At 44.2% G+C, this 27,659-nt stretch overlaps 2 protein-coding genes across 5 annotated transcripts in view; both read left to right on the top strand.

The window, feature by feature from the left end:
• The first annotated feature begins 286 nt into the window (after positions 1-286).
• Positions 287-12,921, top strand: RCN2 (reticulocalbin 2). 2 transcript variants are annotated; one of them, XM_042875629.1, is made up of 7 exons: positions 287-400; positions 473-578; positions 2,280-2,476; positions 6,085-6,186; positions 7,247-7,343; positions 8,954-9,096; positions 12,105-12,921. In XM_042875629.1, exons 1-7 carry the CDS (start codon positions 287-289, stop codon positions 12,255-12,257), a joined length of 912 nt encoding a protein of 303 aa, XP_042731563.1. In that variant the 3' UTR covers positions 12,258-12,921. The 2 variants fall into 2 exon arrangements, with proteins under 2 accessions (XP_042731563.1, XP_042731562.1); XM_042875628.1 differs by having other exon boundaries at positions 6,073-6,186.
• A 5,069-nt stretch (positions 12,922-17,990) lies between these two features.
• PSTPIP1 (proline-serine-threonine phosphatase interacting protein 1) overlaps positions 17,991-27,659 on the top strand; it is a 46,312-nt gene continuing 36,643 nt past the window's right edge. For 2 of the 3 annotated variants that reach the window (XM_042876259.1, XM_042876256.1), the window contains exon 1: positions 17,991-18,324. In XM_042876259.1, the coding sequence (XP_042732193.1) occupies positions 18,314-18,324 (11 nt within the window). In that variant the 5' untranslated portion in view covers positions 17,991-18,313. The remainder of the gene's footprint in view (positions 18,325-27,659) is intronic. The other variant, XM_042876258.1, reaches the window with a different exon arrangement.

The raw sequence follows: 27,659 nt of genomic DNA, 5'->3' as shown, positions 1-27,659 counted from the left end.
CTCGCCCGCTCGCTCGGCAGCGCTGTTTGGGAGCCCCGTCCGGCACGGCACGGCTCTGCTCTGCTGTAGCGAGACGCTCCATTCCAGCCACAGACGGCTGAAATCCCCCGCGGTCCGAAGCGAACTCCCGGACTCCCGGCACGGCACAACGGGATCGCCGGACACGAGGGGGAGCACGCGGTCCCGCCGGCCCGAGCCGCGCGCAGGCGGCGTTGCGGACCCCCGCCGCGCCCCTTTCCCTTTTCCTTTCCCCGCCCCTCAGCGCGCTCCTCTCCTCGGCGACGCGATGCGGCGGCGGCCGCTGCTGGCGCTGGGCCTGGCCGCGGTCCTGGCGACGCTGGACGCGGCGTACGGGCAGCACCGAGCAGATTACGACCGGGAGGCGTTGCTAGGAGGGCAGGTGGGCGACGGGGCCGGGGGTCGAACCGAGCGATCCGGGAGGCGGTTTTGATGCGCGGTTCCTCTCCCTCAGGAGGAGGCGGAGGAGTACGCGCGGCTCAGCCCGGAAGAGCAGCAGAGGCGGCTGAGGGCCATCGTGCGGAGGATCGACGCGGATAACGACGGCCTGCTCAGCAAGGGTAACGGCGGGGCGACCGGGCGGGTCCAGGCTTTGTGCGCATCGCGGGGCCTGGGAGCGGCGGCGGCTCCTCCGGGGATCGTCCGCTACAAAGAAAGTCCCGAGAGAGACGTCGTGCCGGAACGTGCCACAGATGGCAGAACGTGGCTTTTGTACACGGCACGACTCCGCACCGAGAGCGGCTGGCACAGATCCGAGCCCAGAGCCGCGCTGTGACACCGCGGTAGCGCGGGGCAGCAAAGCGCCTCGCTGCGGGGAGAAGCCATGGCGTGAGATGAGGGCAGCATCGCGCAGATGCTTTCCGAAAGGAGACCTGGGACTGCTGGTCTCCGGCACGCGCAGCAGGAAGGGCTCTGATGTTGTGAAGTGTATCAGTGCCGTCAGTACGCTGCCCTGATGAAATGCACGGCACCTGGTGCTGAGGCTGATGAAAACTTGCTTTCCCCTCCCTTCCCGAAGTCCCAAGGGAATGCCTTTTTACACCGAGAAGGACAGGGGGATGGAGCTTTCCCAGCTGTTCCCAGCATTAGACACTCCTTGAGATCTTTCTGCTTATCGGTGCACTTCGTTTGCAGGCAGACAGAGAAGGTGTGAGCCCAGGAGCTTGACCTGATGACCTTATGGGTCCCTTCCAACGTGGGGTATTCCTTGGTTCTATAATCAGCAGTATGTCTGATGAACGGCACTGGACTCGGTGCTTAAAGCTGGGAAATAACTACCTGCCCTATCAGTAATGCTGCCGTCTGTGATAAATTGCATTGCAGTTTCTCCATTGTAGGCAGCGGTGGTTTTGTGCACTTGGCATCCGTGCCTCCCTGTGTTTAATCAATTCAGACAATCTTTTACAAAGTTGTTTCCTTTGGTGCCACACATTTAGTATGCAGAATATAGTTGAAAAATCTCTTGTTGCTGTACGAAGATGCTTAAATAAACCTAATAAAGATGTATTGGCACTCCAACATGGGAGGACACAGTAATACACTCCAGCCATCTCCTTCTGGGCACCTGAAAATAGCTGCTTGAGACCAAGAAAATGCCTTCTTCCAATCTTCATACAATCAAGAACTTAGTGTGAAACTATCTGTATGCTAAGCTTAACTTGTTTTAGCCACGTTTCTATAAAATCAAGTAGCTTCAAAGCATTCCCAAAGTATGTAAGTTTGATTCCAGCTCCTAGTAAAAGAAAAATCCTTGTTAATATTTTTGGGTCAAGCTGACCTAACTCCAGCAGCCATCAAAAGGGGCAGGACTGTGTTGTTCAGGCCCAGTGAGCCTGAAGTCAGGGCACTTGCTCGGTTGAAAACAAAGAACCTTCCTTGTAGGATAAGTTCTAGTGATGTGTGCACTCTCAAATCATTTCTTGCTGCCGCTTCCCATGTGTGTCAGATGGGTGCATCAAACTTTCTCTGGCAGCACCAGCATAATCCAATGTGAAGTCACCATGTCATTGTCCTCTGAGGGTATCAGCAGGGAAACAGTCCTACAGAAGAAGCTGAAAGGGGTAGCTGTGATCTGTTCTCTCACTCAGTTAACTCAAAAAAAGGCGTAGCCCAGAGGAAGCAGGTTGTTTTGCTTTCACCAGCCTCTTGCCTTGCATCTGAACTGTAAAGTGCATTCCAGACCAGGTAGACCTGTGTTATCTTTGCAGGCTTTGTAAGATAGGTTATTCTGATTTTTTGTTCATTCTAATGGTTTTTCACAGATGAGCTGAGCTCCTGGATACAGCAGTCATTTAAACACTACGTTACGCAAGAAGCTAAGCAACACTTCCACGACTATGACAAAAATGGTGATGGATTGGTGTCTTGGAAGGAGTACAACTTACAAATGTATGATCGTGTAATTGATTTTGATGAGAATACTGTCCTGGAGGATCAAGAAGAAGAATCATTTCGACAGGTAAAATGTTTTAGCATCAGTTTCTGAAAGCTGCTGGCAAAAGGAAACAATATTTGTTTATTGTGATGGAACAAGATGGGTAGAGGAACTGTAGCAGCTGGCACATGTTTTAACACTTTCATTATTCTGAGATAGGGGAGTAATTAAAGGAAAGTAATGGAGTATTAAACCTGCTACCAGCAGAACACAGAACGAAATCGTGCCTCGTGAATATATTTTGCCAGCTGAGTGGAGCATCAGCCTACACAGAGCAGAGTCACCAGCAAACTGCTTAAAACAGGATGGCACCCTGTTAAATGAGGTCTGTAGCCTAACCAGTGTCCTGCCTATAGCTTGGGCCAGGAGCACGTCTTGGAGTCAAAGGAAGCCTTGTACTTCCTTACCCCCTCACTGCACTCTTTTATCCACTGGTCATTCATTTCTGCAGTGCATACTCGGGGGTATTTATACTGCATATGCTTTTCAACTTCTCTGTCTGCTAGAGAGCCAGAGGGAAAGCAGTAGCAATTTGGGCCCTTTGATCAATCAAAATGCAACCCTGGTAGATAAAACTGATGAATAAACAATAGAAGTTACAGATTAAACTCATATATGCAAATAAATACTTAAGAATGACCAGGAAAGTGGCAAGAGAGGCAGGGAGGGAATTCACCAAGAGTCTTTGGTAGCAAAACTTGTTTAAATTATGCTTTTGTAAGTACATGTATATGTTTCCTCAAAGAGAATGAGTGAGTCTGTAGGCTAGCCTGGCCTCAGTTTTTGGTGGCTACTTTTATTAAAGCAGTAGCCATGCATATACTGTTGACAGAAATGAAGTTGAAATAGACAGTAAGCAACAGATTTTATACAGTGAAAGCAAACTGTAAAGCTCTGGAGGTCACTTAGTCACATAGCTTTAAAATAAAACAAGATTCAAGATTTTGAATGGAACTTCCCACCAAAATATTGACCCTGTGTTTGAAGTGTTGCCGTCGTACTGTGCTGAGATAAAAGTGCTGGTCACTTACTTATGCTGTATTTTGTGGTGATTGCTGGCAAGGTTTTCCTGCTTGCTGACTTCTTCTACTGATAGTGGCAAAAGCAAAATCATCAGCATTGCACCTGCATTGTGTATCAGCTGTCTTTGGCTGTACTTTTGAAAATTAGAGATTCTGCAGCAGTTAGAATGGAAAATTGGACAATTCATGATTTAGAACTGACATCAAGTAAATGTATGAATTCACCAGAAGGTGGCAGACTTGTTTGTCACTTCTCAAAAAAGCCCTGGAAACAGACTTTTTCCATCAGTAGCTGAAGTTGATTTTGCAGCTTTTAAAGTGCAAGCTTAACATCACCTCCCATGGAAACTCTGGCCCAGTTTACCATGCCATGAAGCCCCACGCTCTTTCTTAGCCCAGAGCCTGGCTCCAAACAACAACCTCTTGACCTAACTCTATGCCCTCAGTGCCCTGCAGAGGGTTTAAAGCTTTAGGAAAAGCCACTAGTCAAGGTACATTTATTAAAGCAAGGCTATTAAGTGGTCTTCTGGGGAGACATAAAGTCCCAAGTTGAAATGGTGCCTTCTTACTGCCATTGTCAGTGATGGAGTGGAACAACTGATTGTATTCCTTTGAAATTCATGTTTGCAAGTCACTTTATCTCTGATTTTTGTCAGTATGCCCTTGTTTATATTTGGCCCTTCTCTTCATCACATGATTTCTTTGATCATTAGTCAGGTGTCTGGTGGATTTTGATTTTCATTGTCTTAGCTATGGTAATTGCCTTTGATAATTGCCCAACTACATACATATATTTTTTGGATGCCTGTTTCAAATAGCCACAGTCATCACAAGACTCAGCTATGAAGAATATTAACCCACTTTTGTATGTACAGAACGTGGGTATTCTGAAGGCCAGCAGGTTGCCCACGAGCCAGCAGTGTGCCCTTGTGGCCAAAAAGGCCAGTGGTATCCTAGGGTACATTAAAAAGAGCACGGCCAGCAGGTCGAGGGAGGTGATCCTCCCCTCTGTTCTGCCCCAGTGAGGCCACATCTGGAACACCATGTCCAGTTCTGGGCTTCCCAGATCAAGGCAGGCAGAGAACTGCTGGAGGGTGTCCAATGGAGAGCCACAGGGATGGCTGGGGGCTTGGAACATCTCCCTAGGGAGGAAAGGCCAAGGGGTTCAGCCCAACAAAGAAAGGGCTAGGGGGTGTTTTATCAGTGCTTATCAATATGTGATGGGCAGGAGTCAAGCGGATGGGGCCAGGCTCTTTTTGGTGGTGCCCAGCAACAGGGGAAAGGGCAACGGGCATGAATTGGAACTCAGGAAGTCCCATACACTTGTAAGAAAGATATTCTTTACTTTGAGAGTGACAGAGCAGTGGCACAGGCTGCCCAGAGGTGGTGGACTCCCCTTCTCTGGAGATATTCAAAACCCACCTGGATGCTTTCCTGTGTAACCCACTCTAGGGAACCTGCTTTAGCAAGGGCTTGGACTGGACAATTTCCAGAGGTCCCTTCCAAGCCCTACAATTCTGTGATTCTATTTAACTCTCAGTTAATGTCAGCTTTCCTTTAAAAATTCAACTAATTGTTATGCAGACTAGGCATGCTGTTACAATTTGTTAAATGTGCTCTTTAGGAATCAGATTCGCCTAACTGTGAGAAGAAAAAAAAAATAAATAGGATGGAAACTAAAAGTATGACATAAAATGGTTGCTTTGAAAGTACTTGTGATCTGCAGCTTGGTGGCCACTGCCTTATCCAGATCAAAGTGACACTGGGAGCACAGTACACTTACTCATGAGATTCCAAGATTTTCACAGCTCGCAACGCACACATTTTGATTAGGGATTTATTATCCTTGATTTGGGTCTTTGTTTTGTCTGAAGAGAGTGTATGGAACGACACAAGCAAAAAGAAGGCAGTCTTTGCACATTTAGAGTACAGAAAAAGGAGGTGTGAGGCATTGAGAAATAGTGATTTGCCTGTTTATGGTGGGTAGTGTTTATTTTAAGGGGGCGTGCTAAAACTCACAGTTACTGTGGTTTTGAGAAGTATCTTAGCTTTGAAATAAGTTGATGACATGGGCAACAGTCTTGTACAGTCTGTCTCATCCTTTAGCACTTAAAATGGCTTCAGAAAATTCAGTTTATATGTATGCTGTTTCAAGAGCCACAAACTGCCTTGATGTAAATGAGATATGAATTCAGAAAGTTCAATGTCCTTAAATGCAAGTGTTAGAATTTGTGATGGTTGCTGTAGCAGTCATTGTACTCCACTGGGTTAGTTTGGGAAGTGGTGACTTGAAGAAGAGGAAACACATAAAGGCAAGGTCTTCTCATTATCTCTCTTTAATGATTGGGGAGCCTTGGCTGAGCGTGTTTCAAATGTCAAAAACTGGAAAGAAAAAGATTTTAATAAATTCCTAAAACAGAACCCCCTCAATTAAAGGTGCAGTTCTCACTGCTTTGGATACGCTCTTTTTAGTGAAATATAACATCATTGTAGTACAAGTAGGTAATGTGAAACAATTAATATTCTAATGAGTTTACAGACAGCTACTATAATGTTTTTCCTTTTCATTAAGCACTCTAACTAAATCTCTTTTCTAAGCTTCATTTAAAGGAGAAAAAGCGTTTTGAAAAAGCTAACAGGGATGATGATCCTGATCTAAATGTGGATGAATTTATCGCTTTTGAACATCCTGAAGAAGTGGAGTATATGATGGTAAGACATGCAAGGAAATCTTCATTGCCCTGCGTGTTTAGGGGCAATGCCTTTTTGAAGCCCCAGGACTACAGGAGGCTGCTTTTGAGCAGCTGTGCATATTGCTGTGCCAGACCAAGGGAAAGATGAGGTGGATTCAGTGCTGGAGTTCAGCAGCAGCAGCTCAGCATTTCTCTTGAAGATCTATTTCAAGAACTGGTACTGCACAACTGTCCCAAACTTGAGGAGTTAGTCTGACGTGGCTATCTCTAAAACTGCTAAGTTAGAAATAGATCAGTAGTATTTCAGCTTGAAGAAGTTTCAGGCCCAGTTCAGAGTTAAAAAGTAAAGTTAGAGGAGCTTAAAATAAACCTTTTTTGGTGCAGGAAAAGTGCAGGTGCCAGACATTCACACCTTGATTCAAGGGAAACAGTGCACATTGGTGCTGATCACGTTTCATCACTGCTGTGGCTGCTGGTGTTGTTCCAGCCCGTGCCCACAGCTGACCCCACTTAGAAGCACGTTGGTGCTTTGCTGCTCCTTCAGCTCTGCCTGTCCAGTGCTGCACAGCTTTAAGCCAGGAGGAGCTCCTTGCAAACACAGCTTCAGTTTGTGTTGGCATAACCCTTGATTGTGAACAAACAAGAGCAGCTACAAGAACAGGCATGCTGACCTCACTGGGAAACAAAGCACTAAGAGAATAAACATCTTTTCCAGCACCTTCAAACACTTCAGTACTGCAAAAAAGCAAATACATTGAAGGAAAAAAGAAAAGAGAAGTGAGATAATACAGATTTGTGCAAATTAATGGTTTTAGCTAGTGGAATTGTTTTGAATTATGTTGAAGGATTCCAACTCAATCCACACCCTGCACGTTTAACATCCTAAACTAAGAATGACCTGTTTTGTTGCACAGAACCAATTATTTGCACTGGTCTTATAGAACAGAGATGCAGATTCAAAATTACTGTCTCTTTAGTTTAAAGGCTTCATTAAAGCACTTAAATGATTGATTGCTTTTTCTCTTGATTGCAAGACTGATCAGTTGGTGTTTTGCTTTTTGTTTGCATGTATGCAAAAGGACTTTGTCACTGAGGAGGCTTTAGAAGAACACGATAAAGATGGTGATGGATTTGTGAGCCTGGAAGAATTCCTTGGTGATTACAGAAGAGACCCAAGTAAGGAAAAGGGGTGGGGTTGAACAAAAGCTTTTGGAATGGGATGAATTGTATGCATCTTTGTTTCCAGCTGTTAGTACCTCCACCTACAGGCTCTGAGTAACATTACCCTGTCTTTCACAGTAACTCAATTTCCTGTACTGTGCATAGCCAGGCATTATTTTAGCCTGTTTTGTGAGTATTCAGCAGAAGTTTGTTTGCAGCCCACTGTTTCCTCGTAGGTTACTTCTTCTCCCAAAGACTTAAGCATAAAATTCTCATCACTAGGTAGGTAGCTAAAATCAACTGCAGTTCTGCTAACTGAATGCATCTGGGAAGCCAGCTGGCATGAATGTAAGGTTAGCTGTTTCTGGTCTGGAGTTTATGACTGCTTTTCTCGAGGTGTGCTGTTAATAGATAAATATTTATATTCTGTCTTTGGCTTCTGACAAGATATGTCAAAAACCTCCTCTGGTTTCAAAAAGATGAGCAACTAGATGGGGAAAAATGCATGGACCTAAAGAGTCCTACTTCTGAAGTGGTGGTTTTCCTGTGTTATTTTTGTTTGTTTGGGTTGGTTGGTTGCTTTTTTAATCTTTTTCATGCTCTGACTTGAAAAAAACTTTTCCAAGCCTGCCTCTCTAAAACTGTTAGAAAGGAGTGAAATCAGTGCTTGGGTCCTTGCAGTAACAGAGAAGATACAATCACACTGCCATTATTATTTTGAAATCAAGGCTTCAGACCCAGCTATAATGTAAAACTTGTTCAGCTTTCCTCCAGGTGACCACCTCTTGACTTGCATGGTGTTTAGGAGCACTTGTGCACAGTGCTCATCAGTGATGAGTGGTCAGTTGGATGAACGGCTTCTTAATTTCTTGGAAGAGTTTGAGACAAGTTTAAAACAACTGGCTAGGTTTCAGGATGCAGCGTAAGCTCATGGGGTAATATGAAACAGGAATACAAATAAATAAATACAAGTAAAGAAAAGAAGTAATTTGAGCTGTTTTGAATACATTCCAAGTATTTTAGGGAAAAAAACAACTGAAGTGAACTATTTTGAAAGCCTGCAGCATTGTCCCAGGTCTGTTGAGCCTGCACTAATTAAGACCTTTGCCTCTTTGCTGGCTGTCACAGATGAACCTCTCCGGATGTAAAAGCAGGGCAACAGAATGTTATTAAAAACGTGGTATAGCCTTACAAGTTTTGTCATCATACACTGTCAGCCACTTTCACTTTTTCCTGCTGACTTGTTGGATCTCCCAGTAAGTTCTCTATGTAGTGTGCTTTCTCTGCTCTCAATTTGGGTGACTGTGGAGATGCTAGGCAGCTCAGTTGATGTAATGTATGACTTTAATGTCCCTGATATAGGCTGGTTCAGCTGCAGTTTTACTGTCTCAATGTTACTTTAGCTTTAAATTATGAATCTGTACAAGTTGGAGAGAGCTTATGTGTAGGCAGATGCATTTATTAAATATACTGGGAGTGGTCTGTAAGGTTTGTCTTGTTTAGTGAAATCACTTTTATGTTATGTTTTATGAGACTAAGTTCACTTGTTTTGCCTAGTAGAAGAGGTGAATGCATTGATTTCAAGGAAAATAGTGGATTTAAACTTCACAAATGTTTCTCACTAGCTGCCAAGGAAGATCCAGAATGGATACTTGTTGAGAAGGATCGATTTGTGAATGACTACGACAAGGATAATGATGGGAAACTCAACCCTCAAGAGCTGTTATCCTGGATAGTGCCCAATAACCAGGGGATTGCACAAGAGGAGGTATGCATTTTGACTGGTTCAGTAATTACTGCTTGGAATTTATTTAGTGCAGTAGTATTCTGAAGGTATCACAAGGTGATGGTACATCAAAGTGATGGATAAATTCAAGTTTACAGTTCCTTAGTAGTTGAGAAAGAATGCTTAGTAGATCTTTGCATAGATTCTTTGAGCCTGTTTTTCCAGTTTGGCAAAGAGTGTTGATCCCTGCACTGGATAAGGCAAATGTGAAGTTCCTATCGATTGTATAATGTTTGTAAATGAACAAATTTACAAATTCTGTGTGTTCAAATAGTTTACCTGGTTTGACTTAAGAACTCAGTATTTAAAACAGTCATTTTGAAGTTATCAGAGGTAAAACTAATGAAGTACACAAATAAAAGAAGCTGTTATATGCAGCATAATTTTGAAAACAAAAATTGATCATTCTTCTAACTTGTTAAATTGCCATAATTAGTCAAAATTTATATAAAATCTTGTATTTATATAAGAAAATAGAAGTATTGTATGTTTCAAGAGGCTGTAATGCAAACTTTCGTAATACAATTAAAAGGGTTTAACCAGCAGTAGAATACCATAATAGGTTTAAGTGGATTCTCATTTTAATCATCTGTTTTGCTTGTAGCAGGCAGTAGAAGCCCTGAGTGTTCCCAGCCAGCCTCTTCTAGTGAATAGACTTCATAGTTACTGACTGCAGTACAGAGGGTGTCTGCCCTTCTGCTACAGACTTCTTATCTTAATTTGTGCTGGTCCTTTCCTTTGCACGGAAGGATTTTGGTGTTCTAAATGGCAGAAACAACAGCCAGGTCCTCCTATACCTCCAAAATTACTACAGTCAGGAGGTGCTTTGTACTGAACAGCACTGAACTGGGTTGGGACATGCTCATTTACTGATGTCCCACCTCCTTCTATTTTAGTTTGCTAATTACAGAAAAACCAACTCAGCAGGCAGCGCTGGCTGCTCATGTACCTCGCTTTGCAGGAAGCTACGCTGTGAAATTGCACGAGCACTATTTTGGTCAATGTGGGTCTGTAAACTTGTGTGCTGACTTGTTTCGGCATCTCACCCGTGAGGGGGACTGCAAGGAAGCCTGTGATGTATCTCACAGAATCACCAAAGTTGACCTTCAACATCACCCAGTTCACCCATCCACCTATCAGCAATAGTTCTCACTAAACCTTGTTCCTCAACAAAATCCAGTTGTTCCTTGAACACCTCCAGGGTCAGAGACTCCACCACCTCCCTGGGCACCCATTCCAGTGCCTGTCCACTCTTTAGAAAAGCAGTATTTCCTAACGTCCAGCCTAAATCTCCCCTGGCGCAGCTTGAAGCCATTCCCTCTATTCTGTCACTGTTACACAAGAGGAGAGGCTGACCCCCAGCTCACTGCAACCTCCATTCAGGTAGTTATAGAGAGCAGTAAGGTCTCCCCTGCCTTGTTTGATTGTTTCTCTAACGTGCTGGGTTTTTTTCTTCAGTTAATGCAAGGGCTAACAAAGTCACCTATCCTAAACAGAAGGTAGCGTTGTCTTAAGCCATAAACTGCTGGTTATGAATATTACCATTTGGTTTTGGCATTTCAAACTGGCTTGAGAAATCAGGTAGCTAAATAACAGAAAAAAAGAAAACACTGTATACTCCTCAATTTCACAGAATTACAGAATTGTAGGGGTTGGAAGGGACCTCCAGAGATCATCGAGTCCAACCCCCCAATCTCATCGAATTGCAGAATGGTTAGGTGGGAAGGGACCTTCATGGCTCCCCAGCCCTTTCTGCTGCAGGCTGCATGCCCCTCAGCTCATGCTGCCAGGGCCCATCCAGGGCCTTGGGCACCTCCAGGGATGGAGCAGCCGCAGTGGAAGGACCCTGGCTGTGTTCAAGAAGTGTTCAGGAGTTGTACTGAGGGACGTGGTGTAGAGGAGGACGGTTGGACTGGGTGATCTGGGAGGTCTTTTCCAACCTCGGTGATTCTGTGATTCTATATGGAGCCAAACTGATCAGGAAAAGTAGAAGTGGAAGGATACTCTAAATGACTGTGTTTATAGATGTTTAGCAAGTAAAACCAAAGCCCATTTCAGACTAGGAGTTCCTCCACTACTCAGGACTAACAGTTGCCTTAGATCTGCTGTACTAGCTTGTTAGCTTTGAGCTATGAAATTCTTGTGAATATGATATAACTAAAGTACTCTGCATTTCTTGTTTTACTGCTGAATTTCCCTCCTTCTATAATACAAAAGCAAGCAAAAAACTGAAAACTGTTTTAACGTGCAGTTTCATTTGACATTATTGTGATTTAAAGTTCTGTTGGACTTTTTTTTTCTCCCGAAAAGCAAGCTTTTGCTTTCAGGAAATGAGGGAAAGCTTATTGCTATCCAGAGTTGATGTTTCTACACACGGATGGCGTATCTCATCCGTTATTGAAGGTATTAGACCTCTTTCATAGTAGACATCAAATACTTTCCAGCTAAATATTAACCATAGATTACAGTTACACAGCTGTTCTTACAAGTCATAGGTACAGGAGATCTAGATGAAAACCTCTACCCTACTCTTTTTTTATTTTAAATATGTATGTACAGATGATGGAGAAGCGAGTCTCCTTAGGATCAGGACATAAAAAACAGCATAGCAGACAGAGTGAGTTGAAAGCAACAGTGCCTAGAGCTGAAACAGAGCTGAAAAAGAGGTGTATCTTGTCAGACATGGGGCAAAAACGTGACTGAGAGAGAGCTGGCACACACCTGTGAAAGAGGATGCTCAGCAGATCCTAGCTGAGCTCCTGCACACCCAGCACTTCCTCCTGCAGCTGCCTACCTGTGGTTGAATGCCCAGGAGCAGTGTGACAGCTGTTCTCTAACTGAGCTCCTGGGCTCGGTGAATTGACAGTGAGCTTAGAGATTTCAGACTTTGCCTCTGAATAAAAAGAGCAAAGGGAGACAAACTGAGGAAAGACAGGTTTATAAATGCTCGTATCTATGAACTCAGTGCACGCTGTTGCATTTATTTTTAGGCTCTTCACCTGATTGAAGAAATGGATCTGAATGATGATAAAAAGCTTTCTGAGGCAGAAATCCTTAAGAACCAGGATTTGTTTCTTAACAGCGAAGCCACCGATTACGGCAGGCAGCTTCACGACGAACGTTTCTACCACGAAGAACTTTAGATTATTTATTTTGCAATCTGTTTTTCTTCCCTTCCTTTCATTGGGAGCCTTTGTTAAATGCACTCACGTTTCAGCTTTGTTGGAAGTTTTGTGCTGTAATTACAATAGAATAACATTTGTGTAAATACTCGGCACTCAGAATTAAATTGCCTTCTGCAGACATCCTTAGGCCTCTTCCCGCCTTCAAAATTAATCTTAAATACTTATTCCAAAATTACATAGCAATGGGAAGGAAATTAGTTAAGGTACAGTACTGCATTGTGCAGGGCTGTGTGACTACACTTCAAATAAATGGAGAATCTAAATGGTTGTGAAGGAATTCAAAACAGAAAATGAGACTACTATTTTTTCTAATCAGTTTAATTAGGGAGGAGAGCAGAGAAGATAGAGGGAAGAAGTTCAGAGTGAGTATTAACTGTGTTTTATTTAATACATTCGGAGAAACACTTAGGTTAAATGCCTCAATTGTTTAAGAGGTTTCTACTTAACGTTAAATGGTTCCTATAATGTGTTTTACTGTATTACAAAAAGGAAAAACCCGCTATTTTTACATCTACAGACAATAATTGTTTTTACGTACAGTTCTACAACACTGGCAATATGATGGTATTTTACATTGTCAAGAACTTCTTCATTTGTTGGATTAAAACCAAAAAAAATTGCACCTTTCTGTGTTTTGTGCATTTATTACATACTGTGGGTCATCTGCAGCAGCTCCTTGAAACGTCAGCAATGTGCAGTACTGTATTGAATCATAGAATGGCCTGGGTTGCAAAGGACCACAATGATCACCTACTTCCAACCCCCTGCTGTGTGCAGGTCACCAACCAGCAGCCCAGGCTGCCCAGAGCCACATCCAGCCTGGCCTTGAATGCCTGCAGGGATGGGGCATCCACAGCCTCCTTGGGCAGCCTGTTCCAGTGCCTCACCACCCTCTGTGTGAAAAACTTCCTCCTAAAGTTGATTAGGGAATGATCAGCTCCTCCTAATCGATTTGGGAATGATGCCTAAATGCTGCTTGGAATACTGAGGGCATCTTCACTACACCATGTGAAGGTAGCACTGTGCATTCCCTGGCAGCGTTCTTAGGTTTTGTATGCTGAAGGGATATTATCAGATCTAGATGCCAAAAACCCCTAAGTTTGTAGTTAGCATTTTCAGAACATGCTTGCAAAAGTAGCGTGGTGGTGGTTTGGGGTTTTTTTTTTTGTTTAAATTTGGGATAGAGGGAAATCTAAACCACTGAGACACTGCACAACAGTTGTAGTAGTAATATCAAAAAATCAACCTCAGCTGAAATCTCCACCCTTGTCATTCACAAAAGTGAGTACCGTTCTGTTTGTGATTACTTGAAATAACCCAAAAGTTTTATAGCATGACAGATTCAGTTTAGGAAAGCACATACGTTCACTTTTCACCCCCTAGGAAGTCACTGGAATCAGCTGAGTGCTCTGAACAGAGCCTAGCAGAATAGACTGGAATTTTGAGACAAATCTTAACCAATTCAACTTCACACTCGGTAACCAGCTTGAAAACAGCTCCCAAAGAGAGGAGATAAAAAGTGCCTCTATGGTTGGCTCTTGGTCACAGCTCAGAGTCGTTTGTTGGGTTGCAGTCACTTGCAAAATTGGGAATAGGAAGAAGTTGCAGCAAGACCAGTAGAATACCAAAGACCACACAATTCACAGAGCTCACATCTCAGAATCTGTGCCAAACACCCAATTTAGTGCTCATTTCAGTCTTTCTGTAAGCAAGTTATGTTAGGTATTATTAGAGCTTAGCTCACTGTGTGCTGGGAAGAGAGCTGCAGCCTGCCCAAATTTGTAGCTCTTAATCTAATTTTATGGACGTAGAAAAGCAGTCCTTCAAAAGGAGACGATGTAATTGTTAATAAACTGTGATGTGGATTTGGAGAAGCGCGAAGCTCAGCCCTGTAACACTGAGCGTTTCAGTAATTCCTAGAGTAAATTAATGCTGACTTCTTTTGATTTCTGATAATGGCTTCAAAATTGCACTTCTTTAAGAAGGAAAGCCTAACAGTGCTGCACAATCCAAAAAAGATTTCTGGCTTTTGATAATTTAATCTAGCACCTAGGTTGGCCAAAGCAAACAGGCATCACTTCTGTTCACCAGTGCCCACCCCGACAATACAGAAGTGATGAGGAAGCAGCTCTGCTGTGCCTGGGGGGAAGCTTGTCCCTCACTTAGCATGTCTGAACTGTGCTTCCCCCTGCCAGCTCTTACAGAAGGATTTGCACAGTATTTGAGCTTTAGAAGTGACCACATGAGCTCAAACATGGAGACAAAGGAGTGTCTCTTGTGCCATTGCTCTGGCAGGTGCAGCTGATGCTTTGTTTTGGAGAAGCCTCCATGTAGGGCATCCTGCAGCTGAGCAGACCTCCAAAAGACACACTGAACTATCCCCTCCTCCTTACACATCTCTGTGCCTACTCCAGCAACGCCTGGAGAAAGACAGAAAAGAAAAAATAAAAATGGGATGGCTCTTGTCTTCTTTCTTAGGGCCATAGTATCAGCACTCAGTGTTTCTGCCTGTCTTGCCCTCTTTTCTCATTTTCTCTCCAATCACAAACCTCACCAGACAAAACTGAGTTATTCTGGAAGCTGAGAGCAGTCAGCTGCGTTTCACTCCAGCATCCTCTTCTAAAGACTCAGAGCAGATCTGATCGACCTGCTGCATGACTTCTGCCTGCACAACTTCTAGGGGTCTGGTTCAGGCTGAACCAGAGGCTGGGATAGCTCTAAACAATGGACCAAAAGAAACACACAAAACCACAAGAATTCAGTCTGCAAAGCAGAATCCTTTATGCTGCATAAAAGCTACGTGCATGGATGTGTGCTGGAATCCCTCTGAATGCTGCAGGTGTGCAGGCATAAGGAAAGGCTCGCAAAGAGTATTATTTTACTGGCCTATCTGATCTATGAAAGCAAAAAGGAAGATACTGAAAAAACAATCCACAAGGAATGCACTGCAAATAATTGAAAAGCACAATTGTTTTGAGAAAGCTAGTAATGATCTTTTCAATTTTAACGACAGCAGAAAAACAAGACGGAACAGTGCTGACCTGTGATCCACCTGATGAGGATTTCTGGCACTGCAGGATTACAAGCAGCACAAATGTTGGTACCAGTCCTCTGCTCCCCTTCCTAGCTTATCATGAGAGGAGTATGTGAGAAAGAGCTCAAGGATTGGTGTCATTCCTGAGCACCTCACGGGGTCGTGGGTTCTGCATTTCTACTCAACAAAAAACACTGGGGATGTTTCTAAGTGAGAAAATATACAGAAGATTTGCTAGATATGCCAAAGGAACCTTACCTAGTGCTTCTCATGATACTAAACAACTCTATGTATTACATATTATTTAAAGCCCCTCACACTTTCTGTTTGCAGGGCGCTTAGCATCAAGCATCTCCAGCAGATGCTGTGGTTACAGAGCACAACGAGTGCTTCGTTCTGTGTTCAACACAATGAAAAAGGAGCATCGGGTATAAAATTCCAACCAGTAAGCATACTGGAGGCCTTCTTCTCCATGCATAGCGCTCATCCAATCGCCTTGTCCCTAAAAAGGATGATCAAATCACTCCGGCTTCCTAAATGTTAGGGATTCTCCCATGAAAACATACTGACAAGGACCAAAGCACAAGGAGTCACAGCCCTTCTCAGAGGCAGCACTCCAGCAGCTCCTGAGTGAGCCGTGTATCCCCACGTTGTGCTGGAATAAGAGCTCTGTGTGATGAAGGGCTTTTCAGCCAGACAGGCTCTGATTTGTCTAACTGCAGACGTATCATCATTCTGCTGAAAGATCCATTCTAGTGGGCTGTTCATTTTTTAAGAGGATCTTTGTTTTCTGAAGCTTCTGTAGCTTCTCGTTTCTCCATTACCGCTCCCATTGCTCTCTAAATGAAAAGATGAATAAGAAAGGCTCAAACCTCCATCCACCGCATCACAGAGGATCTCACTGACTGCCACAGGACTTGGGCTCCCAGGCATCTCGGTGAGCTCAGGCCCTGCTGCCCTGCCAGCACTTCCATACAGCTCAGGGCCTTTGGGTTGAGCTGAACTAAACACAACTAGCAAGCAGCCAACCTTTTTGGATGGCCAAAATGTTTGGTTGGTTTTTTTTTGTTTTTTTTTTCCTTCACTGGATGCATATTTCATGAACTCCAACAGAGCAAAGCTATCAACTTCAAAAGCTGTAATTTGGAAATAAGAAAGATGAGATTCCATCTTCGATAGACTGAGATAAAACATTCTTTAAAAGACTTTTTTCTAACACATCAAGTGTCTTGCCCTCAAAACGTGTTTTTTTTCAGGCAATTATCACTTGTGAAAGAAACCTCTGCTCATTCCTTCTCAGCACCCCTGCAGGGAATCCTTGCATTTCTCCATCTCCATCCCTTGAGTTATGAACAAATTTTCCTGCCACTCACGACAATCAAAGAGGTTCCCAGCTCTGGCCTTGCACACTCTCTGTTCTGCCCTCTCCTGCCTGCATGCATTTCAATTTCCCTTTCTGTGTGTGTGATCCCTGCACCCTGCATTGCTTACCTTCAGGCCATCAAGAAGTAGATGTGCCAGTTCTATCTTCTAGCAGCCTGGCAGGACGAGTTGCTAACCAGGTGATCACAGAAAACTCCAGCCACACACTGCTGCAGGTCTCTGTGCACATCTCAGTGCCCCACTGGAGCTCAACTGAGCTGAGACTTCCTGCTCAAGGACTGCCCCTGGGGAGCAGTAGGAGAGCTGGCAGAGCTGGGCATCACCAGCAGTGCTAATTAGGTACAGCTGTTAGCCCAGGTACGCTCTTGGTGTGGAAGGACACGTTTTTGCATAGGCAACTAGAGTAGGAGCTTTTTCCTTTTACCTACTCCTTAAAAATATCAGCGAGTATTTTAAGATACAGAACCCCTAACACATCCCAGGGAGGTGGACAGGGACAACTGGACGTGTAGGAAAGGTATTTTGACAAGGGTGTCATGTAAGCATCAGACATGAGTGTTAATTACCTGCAGCTGCAGTGCAATAAAGCCTTTCCCTGATGTGGCTGCTTGCAGGTCTCTGTCTCAGTGCAGTGCTGGGTGTGGGCATGCCGACGGTTCACAGATGCACTTGTTTTGCTTCATTTCAGGTCTTTCTGCTAATAAACTCTTACATCTTTTACCACAAGTGTTTCTAGAGTTTGGGTTTTACTTCTAAATTTCACCTATCCTGCTTATTCATAGCAGCATTTACATAAGGGAGGCAAATCAGAGCCCTTCTCCATATGCACACATAGGTATCTCTGCACATGTGCTCAGACACCTGCACAACTGCAACGTCCTCACTTTAACCAGTCTTGAAAAGCATTTTCATTTGCAAAACAGAGTTTTGCAGCTCCAGTTCCCATGCACAAATATAGGGGTCTCTGCCAGCCCCAGGAGGTGTGAGAGAAACGTGGCACACACGTACGTTTCTTCCATTTCTTTTGCTTTGTTATTCTGTGTGAGACCACATCGTTACATGATGGTTTGACTCTGGTTTCCTCCCCAGCTTCTCTCTCTGTATTGTGCTGGCTTCCTTTGTGTTTTAATTGCTCTCTCCCCTCCTGTAGCTGATCAAAATCACATTGCTGAATTCTGCTTTCTTCCTTTTCTCTTTCTGCCAGCCGCTCGCATGCACACATGGCACAGACTGACATCACTTGACATCTCCGTGCTTCCTCATTTCAATATTAACTGTTTACCAGAAGAGAAACTGGTTTGGCGCTGGGTTGCTACGTTCACGCGTGCCTCTGTGTGTGAGCAAGAGCTTTTTTTCCCCTCTCTGTCCCTTCACAGCTACAGGTCATTACACCGAGCTGCCTGAAACTGCCTGATGCTATTTTTCACCAGCGTGACTTTAGAAGAGACAGCTGTGTGGATGTGCTCCCCTTTCTGCCTTGGCTGGGGCACAGGAACAACTGCAAAAGCCAGTGCTGCTGCTGCCATCTGAGAGCCAACCTGCTGAAGGACCTTTGCCCTCCCCAGGCCGATCATAATGACACAGATGCAGTTTAAAGATGCATTTTGGGTAAGTGAGCATTTCTGCCATGTTTCCTCTACTAAATACGTACGTATTTAAAACATTTTGTTAATACAGCTTGGCTCTGAATACAGTTTCAAGCCGACTTTATCCTAATTCTGTGTTTTAAATTCAGTTTGTTAAAAAAAAGGAAATTTGTCTCTAAGCAAAAGCACACTGTTCAAGTGTGAGGTAGTAGGCCAGTGGAATCCCTTGCACAGCATCAACTAAGCCAGCCAGGTGCAAAGTGCTGCTGCTCACCCTCCTGGGGAGCCCAGGGCCGCTGCTATGTGCCATAGGGCACGCACAGAACGTCCAGCGGCATGGGGCAGAGGACCAGAAGTGGTGCTTGAGAACACAGCTGCTTCTGGAGTTAAGGAGAAAACCAGAAACAAGGACCCCAAAGACATAAAGCCAAAACACTGCCAGGTTGGGTAAAGAGCAAGTTGAATAGTTCCTCCTGTCTAGGCAAACATTCTTCCAGCACCTGGTGCTGACTTGACATGAAGGCAGATGAAATCCTCCTGCCATTCCCTTATCAAGCTAAGTAGAACTGGCCCTTCACCGCCTGTTTGCTTTCTGTGCTTTCTTTCCATCCCCTCTTCCTGCAGGGTAAACCTTCTCCTGGTCTGAAGGAGCCGAGCAGATGGCTGTGGGGCCCTGCTTTCCTCCAGGCACCCCCAGCCCCAACTCTATCGGATTTAACCAGTTAAAAAAAACTGTGATGAGGAAATACAAATGTTCCTTTTGATGTTAACCCAAACTGTGCCAGGGCACACCCACACAAGGCTCTCCCTTACTCTTCTTTATGCAGTTACTAACTGCATGCTCAGATGCACAAAGTATGGCACAACCACAGCCCAGTGCAACTGCAGGAAATTCAGCTTTTGCATTTCTCGACGTCTTTCCACAAAGTGCAATCTGACTTTTAGAACCAATACAATTTGTATATTTACTTTCTAGGATCTTGGTCTTTAGCTGGGATAAATCAGGCATGTCCCATGGGCTCAGCAGGGTGATTAACGCCACTCAGCAATCTGGCCAGGCCAGTTCTTTGTGGCTCCTCTTCCCCAAGCTTCACTCCTGGCCTTAGTCATGAATATCATCCTGGCTTGGCTTTGAAGCTACCATCTGCTTTAAAGGAAAGCGTCTTTGTTTTTAATATTGTTTGGCTTGAACATAATACTGCCAAGCTTGTTTAATTGGACTGAACTATATCCGGATATGCTATGGTAGTTTTAGCTGTGCAATAATAAGTCTTTTAAAAAGAAAACTTACAGGATATTGCACAACGTAGCAAAAGAGCACAGCTTGCCCCCAAAATCACAAGATCAGCAATTATTTTTGCATTCATAACGTTCTGCTGTGCCCGTTAAAGGAACGGAAATATATTTTCTCAGTTTGCCTCAGTGAGCAACTATCTGCTTTGTTCACTTTTGCCATCAACTGAGACAGCCCTCATGGTTAAAACCCAAGAAGTACTGTTATGTCGCAGCCGTATCTGCCTTCATCTCCAAGACCTGTCTAAAGGCATGGCTGCACTCTCCCCCTGGAATTCAACATCTCTGCTCTTACCATCAGCAAGCTTTTGGCCAGGCAGTTCCTTCAGCAGCTACAGCACTGTGAAATACTTACACAATTCCCTGCAACAACACATCTTCCTCAACCAGAACAGAAAGAACACCATTCATTCTGCTGCAAAGTCCCTCCATCTTCCTAGGCTGTGCTGTGTTTCAGGAATACACAAACTCTTCCTCATTGCTCATCTCATTTTTATCCTCGCTTTTTGCCTATCAAATGTGGCAGTGCCAGGACTATGCTAAAAGTTTCCTATTTCTGCTATTTTTTTTATTGTCTGTGTAACCACAGCCTGGGCTAAAACCACTCTGCTTTTATTACTCTTTTTGTTCTGGTATCTTCCACACATGCTGGTTTAATGGTTTAAAAGAAAGTTGCTTAAAACCCCCACTGAGATGCACTCCTTTGTAATAGTTTCCTATCCTCAGACAATACTTTTTGGAAAACATTAATAAGAAGAAAAGACAAATCAGTTTTGATAGTAGGCAATTGCTCAAGGCATTAATATTCTCACTGTCCCGTTGTACGGATGCAAGCGATGTTACCTGTGTAATCACATTAGGTGGGCAGGTAAATTCCCTGCTAATGGCCTCTGCTTCCACCTGAATTTCACATTAACAGGATTATATCAATAGGAGGGATCTGAGCAATATTCAATTTTTGTTACAAAAACCCATTTACCCAAAGGGAAAGTCTTTCCCTTTTCTTTCTTGATCTTCTATGTCCTTGTACTCATTTGATGTTCCACCAGAATTCCCATTGTGGCCTTTTCCTTCAATTTATATTTTCTCTGCCACGCTGCTCCGCAGCAGCCTGGTGAGACGTGGCCATTCCTGGCCAGGAGGAACGGGCACTCAGCAGCATCATTCTGGCTGCAGAATTCTCTATCTACAAAACACTGTGATCAGACGCTGCAGCACTGGGAGCCATGTAGGTGCTTAAGATAGCCTGACATAGACAAAGATCTTTGAATATCTTCCTTGTTTGGCTTTAGATTATTGTCTACGCTGGGTTTAAAGCAAAAATCTACCTCATACGTGAGGCTCTCACCTGCTGCCACAGATTTCTCACGTAACACTATATGCCCAAACAGAAGTAATCACTTTCATAAATAATTTTACTTCTTGTGAGCACTTACCCTATGAAATGACTATAAAAGATACATTCTGTGTCACAGCAGGACTATTTTCTGGACTTACTTGACAATATACCCAAGAAATCCTAATCACTGTTTTGCCCTAGGATGCCTTTTTTAGGCCAGGTGCCACCTTTCCTGCAGAGGCTGTTACACCTTGTGGAGCTGCTTTCTGAAATGGGTTTGGACAGACACCAAACCTTCTGTGCTGGCATCTCAGCTCCACAAGTGGGCCCCCCCAGCTTCCATTTGGATGGGAGTGGATTGTACTGGTTGTAGCTGTCTTTACAGACACGAGGCAAACCAAAATAATTAATCTCACCACACACTGTAGAGCAGGCAAGCTCCACTGTCAGTACGTCCTGCATCTCTCTGCACTACAGAAAGTGTGACTAGAGGCAGACTTATGGTCACATCCCTGTGCTGACAGCAGCCCTGCTTACAGCCAGCACATGTCCATGTTGGTGGATGTGAGCAGAAATGGGGAACAAAATGAGAACCAGCTTGGAGAAGTCAGACTGACTGGCCAGCTGAATGCCTGTGTTTGTTGTGAGGTCAACTTCATCTCCATGGAAGATGCTGCCCTATTCCCCTTCTGTGTGTTATTTCTCCCTGTATTCTTCCATAGTTTCCACTGTGGCCAAAATGCTTTACTCACTAAGGCAACAAGAAGCACCCTGGGGAGGGGGGTTGCAGTCTCAGAACAGTCACTGAAACCACAAGAAATCACAAGAATACTTGCTTACTCGTGGCTGTGGAAATACTGATGTTCCAGGAAACACTTCTAAGCAGAGCACAACAATTAAAATGAAACTCAAATGACCTGGTACTGATAGTGAGGCAAACACATTAACAGCTTCTTCCACCTCCCATATTCCTGGTACACTGCCTACAGGCCATGCGAGGAACCAATGACAGCACATTCAGGGCGGTTCATTTCCTTGGTGATGAGCTGGAAATGAAGGACTGCAGTATTACTTCTGCAGCTTTTGGGTGTGTGCTCTGTCAGTTATGGCCTGAACATGGTATACCAGGCTTGAGCATCTTTATGCAAGGGCAAAGGGTAGCTGGGCAAGAGCTAAGTGCAGCACAAAGGCCTTGGAAGACTTTCTAGAGTAGGTAAATGAATGGGTTGGTGGAAAGCTCATTTTAGATCAAGTAAGTTCAGTAATTTCTAATTAAAAACAATTAGGTCTTTAGTGGTCACACTTTATTATTTTTTTCTGATCGTGCTGCAGCTGAGGGTTGGGTGGTTCAAAATGGCTGATGGATGAAGTCACAATGATAATTTTGTTTGTATTTTTACAAAGGTATGTCCACTTTGATTTGATCTCTCCTGCTCTGCAAAATGGTTTGGTTTGGACACAGGGCAATGGGGAATTCTTATTTATGCTGACTTTAATTGTGGCATTGCTGTGTGTTTTAGATACAGAAAAGGTGACTCAGACTCTTTTCACTCTCATATACGTAGATATGTCTGATGAACACAGCATAGATCTAAAAGTATTTGTCACACATGTCTTGAAACAGAGGCTGCAAATTGGAGCAGCGCTTCCAGCAGAGATCAAAGCAGCAGCCCTCAGGTTTGCTGAAGTAGGCTGAGGAGGTGAACAGCATGTCCAAATCCTCCTCTCTGCCAGGACTGGGCAGTTCATTACCCATCCCATCCCTCCCTCGAGACATGCACTGCCCGCTATGCATTGAGCAGTGGCATCAGTCTCCAAAATTTACACTCCCTGACCAGGGACACTGATCCTGTCTTCCTCTGTGGGCACAATGGAAGACTGAATTTCAATCCACTTCTGATTATTGCGTATTTGTATGGAAGGAAAATTAGGCTGCTTCATAAAGAGATCATTTTTTGGTATTCGTCAGCTCCTCTGAGCTCAAAAAGAGCTCTACATTTTGCTTTCATGCCATGCTCCAGCAAGGTAGATTCTGGCTGGCAGATGGCAAATTAAGCACTTGTTTAATCTCCTGTTTAATCTAGGTTTTGTAATAAAACATTTCTCAGCAACCACACTTCCGTAACTTACAAAGTTCCCCATGTTGTTCAGTAGGAATGTGGGGGTTTGAGGCTGGGACGAGGTGACAGCTCAGGTCATGGCTCTGTGCTGAGGGCATCAAGGACAAGAAAAGAGAAAAAAAAGATACTGAAAATGTGCATCCAGATTCCAACAGCATCTCAGTTCCCTGAAGAATTGATCCTTTACTGTAAATGGAGTTGTGTACCTCTTCAACGGGGTGAGGAAATGTCCCTGTACAAGGCTGAGGAATTGAAAAATTCCCTGGCTCTTTTGGTGCAACTTCATTTTTGCTTGAGATGGAAACCAGCAGGTATTTGCTGTAAGTCTTCAGCATTAGGTGGAAGCCAAGCAGCAAGGGGTTCTGTTCAGACAGGTTAGTTTCTGTTTCATAGAATCATAGAATGGCCTGGGTTGCAAAGGACCGCAATGATCACCTACTTCCAACCTCCTGCTGTGTGCAGGTCACCAACCAGCAGCCCAGGCTGCCCAGAGCCACATCCAGCCTGGCCTTGAATGCCTGCAGGGCTGGGGCATCCACAGCCTCCTTGGGCAACCTGTTTCACTGCCTCACCACCCTCTGTGTGAAAAACTTCCTCTAAAGTTGATTAGGGAGTTTCTGTAAGCCCAGAGTTGGTTTGCTTCTGTCATATCTTGAAAGTCCCCAAGTCTTTGTGAGAATGTGCGACATCATATTGAGTAGCAGGATAGGTTGAAAATGACTACTTAAGTGGTAAAGATCTCTCGTAAATGGAAATGACAATATGTGGACATTGCAGTGGCGCCCAGTCGGAAATTAATTTGTACAGCAACACTCTAGGTAGATTTCCTGAAGCTTTGCCCCACTCTGTGCTGTGAAAACCCCCCGGCAAAATGTCCAGCTCCTCTTCTCAGGGTTGCTGAGAGCATTGGTGCAACAGCACATTGTCCTTAATACCTTTTCCAAGACTACCAGAAAACAAATCAAGGTTTTCTAAGACAAGGAAGAGAAGGAGTTTTTAAATTAAGTTCCAAACTAAGCAGGCCTGGAGCCAGGGGCAGCGTGTGAGCTCCTGAACAGCTGCTGCTGTGCCTGAGCAAGGCAGGATTGTCTCACAGCATCCTCTCCCACACAGTGTTTGCAGAAGGAAAGGAGCTCTCTGCATAAAGAGACCTGGAAGCAGAACTAAAGCGGAACAGAAACAAAAATAAACTCTGATCACTATTTCGTATAAAACAGAAGTGCTCTCTACTTTAATGTTCTATTTCGCCTTATTTTACTTCCAGTTTCTCTTGTGTACCAATTATTAGGATACTGAACCAACGTCTGATTTCAGTGTTGAAATGCTTATCTGCCTGGCTGCAGAGGGCAGCTTAGCTAGCAGGGCTGTGCCTCCAAACCTGCCTATGACAGCAACGTGCAATGCCTGCTGCAGGCCTCCCTGTTGGCTCCCATGTCATCCAATCTCTAAAGTCACCACGTGAAAAGAAGAGGAAAGGAAGGTCACTATGACTAGCCTGTGTCACACAGAATGGAATCATAGAATGGCCTGGGTTGAAAAGGACCTCAAAGATCCTCTAGTTTCAACTTCCTGCCACATGCAGGGTCTCCAACCATCAGACCAAGCCACATCCAGCTCTGCTTTCAAACCAGGGAGGGATTTTGTTATCTCCTGTCCCATTTCTCACTTCAGCTACATGATTTCTTCCCCAGGAAACTTTGTGCACTCTCATAGCATTATTAAAGAGTTAAGGAGGAAAGCTAAAATGGAGGTAGCAGCACAAGCAGAGTCCTCTTACTGGACAGGAAGCCTTCTCAGTGTGCACCATTACTCTGCCAGCCAGCTCACCTGCAAAAGTCAGGAAGGCTTTTGTGCAGCAATGGCTTTGTGGGCATGCAAATAATGGCACAGCATGACTGCAAGAGCACCTTACCAGGACGTGAGTGAGGAGGGTGAGGGCACAGGAAGCTGAGGAGCGAATTCCTCTTGTTGCAGAACAACCATTTCCTTCTCTGCAAAAATCTACAGTGTCATAGGGAGCAAAACACAACTGAGAATCAACCAGTTGCTCAATGCCACCACTTGTGCAATGCTGCTGCAGAGTTTGTGAAATATCAATTTCAATTTATTGTTTTACACTGTAGCTCCTGCAGAATTGAAATTTGATGAGAATCTCTGCCTTCATTTTAAGTTCTCCAGCCTACCCCGCTAGACAGAGAAGTGTGAGATAGCAATCTAGCAACTTGGTATATTGGAATGCTACAAAAGCAATGTTTTTTTTCTTCTCTGATTTTTGAAGACATCATTCAAGATACGCATCTATGCTGTCTGGCCCAGGAAAATCCTGCATTGCAGACTTAGGTAACAAAGACAGTAGTGTAATTGCAAACTAAGCCTCATTTAAAAGATACCCATGTCAACTCCTGAAATGATAACAAAAGGTCCCAAGAGAGCACTCTATAACCCTCAAACTCCTGTTTCTATAGTGCAAAGGGTAGTTTTACAAGAAACGAAAGAAAAGGTAGACTGCTAACCTCAGCCTGCCTGCCCTCCCTTATTTTGCAAAACTTCAGTGACATAATCCACATCACCTCCTGCATAACAGCGGGTGGACAAATAAGGTTGCACGATTTAGCTAGCGTTTTGCATGAAGACATGGACAACTTTGCTTCAGTCCAGTAACTTCTAACAGCTATTCACAAGCTCATGCTTTAGTTACCAGTAAAACTGTTTGTCTTTCCTACTTGATACTATTGCAATAGCACTCTCATGACTTTCATCAGAGAGCCTTGCAGACACCCTCTGAGCACCGGGCTCAGAAGAGAGGCACTGCAAAGCCAGTGCTCAGCTAATTAGAGCCCTAAGACTTGGCACAAAGTGATTCACCTTTAGCCAGCAGGAAGGAAGGACAAGCCATGCTGCTGCTCAGCCATCTTCGCCCTGGGCAGGGCATTGACACCATCAGGCGTCCCACTTGTAGCCTTCACTACCAAAGTTCCCAGAGCCCTAATGGCTGCAGAAATAGCTCAGAGCTAGCCACTCTCTGCCACAATTAACTCCTAATGGTTACTTGCATGATTGCCTATGGGAAAACTTCTGCAGAAAACTGCAGTCCCAGTGCACGCAGTTGTTTTGCTAACACCATTAACATGAAGGAGCAGCGTCTTTATGCCACAGGAAAAATAAGAAGAAGGTATAATCCTAGTGCACTTGCTGGCAGCTTCAGTTTGCAGCCTTTCCTGCCTCCTCTCAAGTATGCTAGGAAAAGCTATTCTGGGTAAACAGCAGTATAAAGTTGGTGCTTTCAGCCATGTTGCTCTATTTCTGAGGGAAAAGCATCACCTCTACTACTGGCAGGAGGCAACTTCTGTGAACAGGCACAGCAACGAAATGCTGCCTCTGCTTTAGCTGTGATTCTCCTGACGAGAAGCAAAACCCCTGGGCTCCAGGGCAGAGACCCAAGTACACATGAAGGATTAATGGAAAAATCTCAGAGCAGTATAAATCTGCCTGCGACACTGATAGCCCTTTGTCAAATGCTCTTCTTACTTGTTATTACAGGTCTGTTGGACAGCATGGATTAACTAATCCTTTTTATTAAAGTGACAATGAATAAATCCTCTTTCACAGTTGCACGTGCTTTGCTTGAGTAAATTACTTACTTGGCAATGTTAACAAATTACTGGTGGCAATTTGAATTGCTCTCTTCTAAGTTACAGAACAATTGACGTTTTCATAGCATCATAGAATGGCCTGGGTTGAAAAGGACCACTCATGCTCATCCAGTTCCAACCCCCTGCTGTGTGCAGGTCACCAACCAGCAGACCAGGCTGCCCAGAGCCACATCCAGCCTGGCCTTGAATGCCTGCAGGGATGGGGCATCCACAGCCTCCTTGGGCAACCTGTTTCAGTTCACTCTCTGAGTGAAACTCTTACTTTTACAGCTTTAATGAATGTATTCTTTATCTAATAAGGAATATCCTTATCTAACCATATCCTTATCTAAAAAGGAATATCTAATTTATATTAAAACCCACCCAAATGTCCTCTGACTATTCATCATTTCTTACAACCATCACATAGTCCCAGCTGAGAGGTGCCCAAGCACCAGCTGAGCACTGCAACTTCAACTGCCACTACAAAAATCAATTGACACAAACACTAATTATAACACAAAACAGTAAAAGGAAAATAGAATAAGGGCCAATCAGCTCATCAATGCTCAAGAGTTGTTCTAACATGATACAGTCTTGCTGTCTTGACAAAGAAAACGTGAGGTCAGTTGTATTGCTAGGAGATCCTTAAAAAACCAGAGAAGAAAGACAAAGCAGGACTTTGAACAGACACAGAAGGAGAATAAGGAGTGTGAAGAGGGTGAAGAAGAGGCTGGTGGCTGTGCTGAAACGGGAACGGCAGAGCTGGAGGAAGGGTTCTGAGAGCTGGTGTCAGGATTGATTTCATGCAATCTATTTGCTGCAGATACCAGCATCAAACATTAAGGATGGTCTGGGAGCAGCTGTTGTTGTAGAATGAAATGCTGTGCTGGAGGTATCTGATAGCATTTGAGCCTGGGGTACGAGAAAGCAGATACGTTTTCAACATATTCAAATCATACTTGCAGGCAGC

This window comes from Lagopus leucura, unplaced genomic scaffold, assembly GCF_019238085.1.
Source record: "Lagopus leucura isolate 7727_CA_CO unplaced genomic scaffold, USGS_WTPT01 Super-Scaffold_100015, whole genome shotgun sequence".
NCBI lineage: Eukaryota > Metazoa > Chordata > Aves > Galliformes > Phasianidae > Lagopus > Lagopus leucura.
The sequence above is the reverse complement of the archived record's forward strand: the minus strand, read 5'-3'. Positions and strand labels throughout refer to the sequence as shown.

Excerpts from the sequence above, each read along its gene's own strand:
- RCN2 (XM_042875628.1), top strand. The coding sequence starts at position 287 with ATGCGGCGGCGGCCGCTGCTGGCGCTGGGCCTGGCCGCGGTCCTGGCG. Across the intron at positions 2,477-6,072 it reads AAGAAGAATCATTTCGACAG|CTTCATTTAAAGGAGAAAAA; the intron begins GTAAAATGTTTT and ends CTCTTTTCTAAG. Across the intron at positions 9,097-12,104 it reads AGGGGATTGCACAAGAGGAG|GCTCTTCACCTGATTGAAGA; the intron begins GTATGCATTTTG and ends ATTTATTTTTAG.